This window comes from Oreochromis aureus, linkage group 5 (assembly GCF_013358895.1).
Source record: "Oreochromis aureus strain Israel breed Guangdong linkage group 5, ZZ_aureus, whole genome shotgun sequence".
Lineage (NCBI taxonomy): Eukaryota > Metazoa > Chordata > Actinopteri > Cichliformes > Cichlidae > Oreochromis > Oreochromis aureus.
Window position 1 is genome coordinate 36,590,329 of NC_052946.1, and position 6,695 is coordinate 36,597,023.

Sequence of the window (6,695 nt, forward strand, 5' to 3'; positions counted from 1 at the left end):
CCACAGCATGAAAACATCTTTTGACTGATTGTTAAAAAAAGAGGTCGCTACAGTGAGTAGGCAGAGGATGCCCCCCCAATGCAACAGCAAAGTGATTTCTCCTTCTGAGACTTAACCAGGGATCTAAAGTCCAATAAAAAATGGAATAAGACAAAATTGTCTAAGGAGCTTGGAAAGAAAAAAGCGTCTGGACTTCTTTACATCGCTTGAAGACTCAAAGCTTCTTCAGTTCTAGGGTCAAGGGAATAAGACATTTTTTTTTTCTTGTTGTTTAAAGTCAGCTGTTTAGAGCTAACAGACTATTTGTATTGTGTTATTGATCAGCTTAAGTTAGGTGTTTTGTAAAAATCAGCTGTTATTGAATATATCTGATAATGTACTTTGTTCTTTGTTAAGCAAGTAACAGAAGCCAAGCACTGTGGGGTTTTTATGCTTTTATTGTGCAGCCTACTCATGTTAAGAGTTTTCCTTAATGTGGTGAATCAGCCATTTTTCACTGCTCTGACCTCAGTTTTCTTTTTTTCTTTTCTTTTTTGAATAAAAAAAATAGATGAAAGACATAAAATCCAAAATGTTCCTCATTGTGACAAATCTTAAATGAATCATTCAAGCATAACAAGTCCCCTAACTCAAGCAATGGCCCAGAGGTGTGTTTGCGCATAACAGACAGCATAGTATAGATAAGTATAAATAAATTGTATCTTCAGGCACTTTTTAACAACAGTCTGCTATATACACACATAATTACTTCAAATTTATTTAGTTAAACCTTAAAATTCCACAGTTAAAAATTAAAACGGCAGCAGCAACATTACTGAAGCAATGTGAGATCATACTGACTTTCAAGCTAATGAGAATTAATTTTTAAAAAGCTGTCTTTGCCTTATATGCTATATCTACACTGATGTTTGTAAATGTTTTAATAATACGTGCCAATTATTTTCCCAGCAAAATCTAATAAAATGTTCAGTCAGTCAAGACTTTTGCACAATACCATCCTAAAATATATTAATATAATTAGGCCCATCGTTTTTTTTAATCAGATTTCAGCACTAAATATGAAAGACAGAAAATACCAGACAATTATCATAATCACGGCCTAAATGCATATGTTCATATCTCCACCACCCGGTATGCTTCTTGTATACCTGACACAGTGATGTATTTCAGTGTGAAGGAACATGCTATATTTCTGTTTTCTCCTGAGAAGAATGAAGCAACGTTTTGCTGGTTTTGAAACCAAACACCTCACTCAAAGAGTCACATGACGTGACTCTTTGAGTGAGGGGTGATTTCTTCAGTGGTTCATGCTTTGGTTTCACTTCATGGAAACATTTGCTCTGTGAAACTGAGCTTGAAGGCATGTAGGTGTGTGTTAATGTTCACATCAAAGAATGAGCGCATCTCTCTGTTACAGACCAGCGAACTTCCCACCTTCGGGACCTTCTTCACTGAAACAACTTTACATGGAAGTGATGAAGAGGCTGCCGCGTTAGTCCCTTCAAACAAATATATTTCCCAGAATCCAGTTTGTGTTTGTCCCTTTCTTATAAAAGACCCCGTCACCAGGCCAAGGGCTCAGTCCTCATCATTTCTGACTTCAAGATCACAATCTCTGAGTCGAAGCCCTCAGAGCCCAGGACAAGTGAACAGCTGACAGTCTTCTTAGAAAGGAAAACGATAAGCTGAAGTTGAGCTGAAGAGGCCAAAAATAAAAGTCTTTACACACAACAGATTATTGAAGACAGTTTAGCAGTTCAATAAAACTGACATTTTATTTATATAGACTCTGCAGTCTATTTACACCTACAGGCCAGTGGACACTCTTTTAATGATGAGGATATACACATCCTTTTCACGTCAAGGAGGCCATTTACGTGAAAAGGGAAAGACCATCTCTGAATCGAGGAGGGGGCCTAAGGGTACATCTGTCACCATCTTACAATGCTGTGATTGCAGCCATTCCCCAATTCTCTGTGAATCGTACTCATTGCCATTGATCAGTGTTCTTTGATCAGTGGGCTTTGATCAGTGGTTGTTGATCAATGGTCATGAGAATTTGCATAATTATGATTAAGGAACTGACCTCACAGCCCATTGTTCCTTCAGTGGGCTGGTTTCAGTCATTATGCAAATGTACAGTTTATAAGATTGGAAAGACTGCAGTCAGCTGAGACTGAAGAAGTCACTTGGATGAGTGACGAAACGTTTCTCCCACAAAACGCTACGTCCAGATGAACAGAATCAACTTTTGGAGACTGACATTTTATTGTTTTCAATTTTCCAGTTTGGCAAAATCACTTTTTTAAAATAGTTGTGGAGGCTTTAAACCCAGTCCTTGTTAGGCATATACCATTATATATTTAATTTATTTATTCAATTTATGGATTGATTCTTTACAGTAAAGGTATAGAGTTTGAGAACCACCTAAATTATTATAGTCAGCTACATCTAATGGTTGAAGAGCGCCCCCTGCTGTTCTGTAGACACTCCTCATGCTTATGTTCATGTCTGGGTTGTTTTGTTTTCTTATTCCCAGATAAAGTTATGTATCTGTGTTTGTTGAGCGTATTTTATATTATATTGTTAAAATTCAAATCTTAGCAGTAAATGCTGTAGCTGAATATTTCTGTAATGGTATCTTTATGTTGTAAAAGAAACAAGAACTTCAAATACAAAACTGCAGCTCAGAATTGATTAATCATTTATATCTTGTACAACAGGTCACATTTTAACTTTAGGACAAAAAACCATGATAGTTTTTCTCAAACACCAGATTTATTTCCTAGTAGCTAGAAAAAGAAGAAAGAATCATTCAGAAATCAGATCTTATAATAGGATAAACAATGAATAAGTGAAAAATCTGTGAAAGCATTTGCTCTTTCTTAGTATCTTGGAACTATTTATGCTAAGACTTTTTACTGGTTTCAAAATGAGACCAAAAACCTGTTGATAGAGGAGTTATATGCTCGTCCACTTTCAAGATCACTGGTAATATCTTCACTGGGTCTTTCTCAGTACCAACATAAGGAAACAGCTTCTCAGTGAAATTGTGTTTGAAGGTGTGTATGAGTGTGTTGGCATCCAGATCAAAGAATGAGATCTTCCCTCTGTCATACTCCAGCTGAACTCTGACCCGCTGCAGCTTCTTCACTGACAAAAATTTACATGTATCTGGTGTCGTTGATACTATGTATTTTTCATCCTGGAGAGATAATTGCCAGTATCCTGACAGTGCTTGTACCTTTCTCTTAAAAGACTCATTCACCACACCAAAGCCCCAAGTTCCCTTTTCTCCAACCTCAACATCCCAAATGTGAATCCCTGAGTCTAAGCTCTCAGAGCCCACAACAACTTTATAATAGTCAAACCTCTCTGGATTATCAGGAACCTTCTGTCTCTCTCCAAATGTCACACTGGTCAGATCTTCAGACAGGATTAGGTGTGATTCAGCTGTGTTTGGATCCAGAATCACAGGAGTGTAGGAGACCATCTCCTTCATCTTATTCCAGATGTTGTAGGTCAGGTTGCCCAAGTGTTTGGCCACATCCATCAGGGCTCCTGAGACCAGCTGTGGAGCATCCAACAGGGGGCGCTGCTTGACTCTGATCACTGCAGCCTTGTAGCTCTGGAGAAACACGACATCTTCAGCTCTCAGTTGCTCCTCTGTGGCTCTGATTGTTTCTGAAAGAGTTTCCATTTTTCTGTTCAGATCCTCAGTCTTCTCCTTCATCATCTGACTCTTCTGTTTCTCTTCTGTCCTCAGAGCAGTGATCCTGGTGTTTTCTTCCTTTTGTAGAAATTGACGAAGCTTTTTAAACTCCTCCTTTATCTGCTTCTCCGTCTGCTGTGCCTGGACCTTTATATGTTCTGCTGTTTGATCAAAGTTTCCTTTGACTTGTTCAAACACTTTCAGTTTATCTTGTAAGGGCTTCAGGCATTTCTGAAGCTCCTTTCTGTGATCCTGGGCGGCTTCTTCAATTGGGTTGAATCTGTGGTCTTTATGTGCTCTTGAATCTCGACAGACGACACACACCGGCTGCTGATGATCCAAACAGAAAAGTTTGAGTTTCTCATTGTGCAGACTGCAGAGAGGCTCAGACACTGCAGAAGCTTTTTGATCCCTCTGCAGTAAGAAAGCTTCACACAGATTCTTTAACACCAAGTTACTGGGTGGATCATTTGACAGGTTTATCTTCTTACAAAGTGGGCAGTTGTGTTCTAGATTCTCTCTCCACCACGTCTGCAAACAGAATCGACAGAAGCTGTGGCTGCAGGACAGGATGACAGGATCTCTATAGATGTCGTGGCAGACGGGACAGGAGAGATCATTTTCTGACTGAGAAGACATTTTGTCCTGGAGTGACAACAATGAAAACAAAGAGGCGTTCACTCAAGAAGTTTCTTCAAACTTACTTTCACTTTTAGCTGTAACTTCTGTAAAACTTCTGTTTGTAACATGGAATCAGCAGCATCATGTTGGAGTCACGGTATCCTGATATTCCCTGTATTTCAGTGTTCCCGATATCCTTCTTGCTGTCATTTAACGTCCTCTCTTTTCTAACAAAGAATCTAAATACATAGAGAAAGTGAAAGTGTCACGGTGAATGTAATTTGACACCGATATGGGCAATGAATGAGGAAGATGCATACGTAAAAGGGTGTGTGATTCATTTCTATATGGGGTGGAGAGAGGTGTTGTAGAAATGTTAAATAAACGGTGGTGCATGAAACCAGGTTGTCTTTATTACTTTTATTTAATTTTGTAAGAGGTTCAAAGTACCGATTCCCTGAATGCAATTGACACCCCTTCTCAACGAGAAGTCTGGGCTCGGGTGAGCCTGAGTGCTGAAGATATCTACCTATTCAGAACCATGATAACAGGGTTCTGGCTGATCAGAGATTGCTTGGCCCTGGCTTATCGAAGAATTAAGGAAGCGGAACCGGCTGTTCAAACCCCCACAAGGCTGCCCGCTGGGATTGAAACGATGGGACGAGACGTGAGTTTCTCAAAATGGGCTCATTGAGTGCAGCACGGATGAGATCTTGGAGAACCGCATGGCTGCCGTGAATACTCAGAACAAGACCCCTGAGTACAAACTGGATTACATCTGGCGGGGCTCGCTCGGAATAACACCTCTGAGCGCAAATTGGATCACATCTTGGAGAAGCTCACTGCGGTCATGAGTTCTCAGAACCTGCTTTTTGAGCACAAGAATGACAACATCACGGAACGTAAGTTTGGATAACATCATAGAAAGCTCACGGCTCGCCAACGGGAGATTGAGTGACCAGTGTTGGACTGTTAGAACAGCTTTGAAATTCAGTTGTTCGTACTAAAGTTAAAACCACCATTACTTCATGCAGAGACCCCCTTCAGCGCCAGCTGCGGGCTCAAGGCTGGAGCTGAACAACAACACCCTGATAACAACTGTGTTGAGACTGTTCTTCCCATTCTATGCAAGGCCACCTGGGTTGGCTGGAAGACTGTTTACTTAGCCTGGCAAGGCAAAGGACACTGTCTCAGCTGAACTCTGGACACACACACACACACAGACATATATACACATGCAGATATGCACTCATCCCCCCTCCCCACTCCAAACGCCTTCGACGCTTATTCCCTTCCGATGCTGACGGTGGATCAAGGAGACCAGTGCTTATGCTGCAGGCCCGGATGTACTGTCTACATCGGCTGTCTCTCATCCTTTACCCATCCTTGTTGCTTGTCATGTGTTTCTTTGGTGTATTAAGAGTTTTTTCATGTGCTATGTGCAGAGGTGTTTTTTTTCTGTTCTCAAACTGATCTCCCTGTTGGAGCTCAGTCTGGGGGGAGTTATTTTTTTTCTCCTTATCTTTCCTCATGTGGTGCATTTTCCATGTTATACCTCTCTGACCTGTCTTCCCCATGTGATGTTTTTGTGTAATGTATGTATGGTCGGAGGGTAAGCTGGCACCGCCATTGCGAGCAATAGGTCGGCAGCCTTAACATGAAATTTCCCCTTGTGGGATTAATAAAGGTGTATCAAATCAAATCAAATCAAATTATGGCAATACTTCGCATGTTTTTGTTAAAGTTATCTACCAAAGTCACAGGATGCCATTAGAACACTGAGTAATAAAAGGTAACTGATATGTCAACATCTGAAGGATTACATGAACACAGAAGATGTTAACATGAAGCATTTCATTCAGCAATGTAGCCTGATAAACAGAAGTCTTTCAATCTCCTGTTACAAAGGGTGCAAACAAAGAATACACACAGGCTAACAATGCTGACAAGAAATTATAGCATTAAAAAATAATTTGAAACACTAAAGCATAAATAGGGCAGAATGGTTGTGTTTAAAAAAAAGAAACACCAAAAACAATGACCAAGATAAAAAGGTCAATGTGCTTAAGTAACTCTGTGAGTTGAAGAGAAAAGGAGACAGATTAGTGGTTACTGCTGCTGCAACATGTTTTTGCATCATAAAAGAATAGAGAAAGCCGCCTCCTGCCATTCTGTGTTTAGGTTTGAGAAAATCCAATAAAAGGAGATTTTTGTAAAAAGAACAATGCTTTTTTTTTTTTTTTGCTTGTTGATACACTTAACTGCAGACCACCTATGAATCATTAATTCATACAGTTAGGTCCATTAATATTTGGACAGAGACAACTTTTTTCTAATTTTGTTTCTGTACATTATCACAATG

General features: G+C 39.9%; 1 protein-coding gene across 1 annotated transcript; it reads right to left on the reverse strand.

Moving 5' to 3' along the window:
* Positions 1-2,209: 2,209 nt before the first annotated feature.
* LOC116310438 (nuclear factor 7, ovary-like) lies at positions 2,210-4,845 on the reverse strand. Its single transcript, XM_039611978.1, has 2 exons — positions 4,417-4,845; positions 2,210-4,243 (listed from the first exon to the last, which is right to left on the reverse strand). Exons 1-2 carry the CDS (start codon positions 4,459-4,461, stop codon positions 2,909-2,911), a joined length of 1,380 nt encoding a protein of 459 aa, XP_039467912.1. The 5' UTR covers positions 4,462-4,845; the 3' UTR covers positions 2,210-2,908.
* Between the last annotated feature and the right edge of the window lie 1,850 nt (positions 4,846-6,695).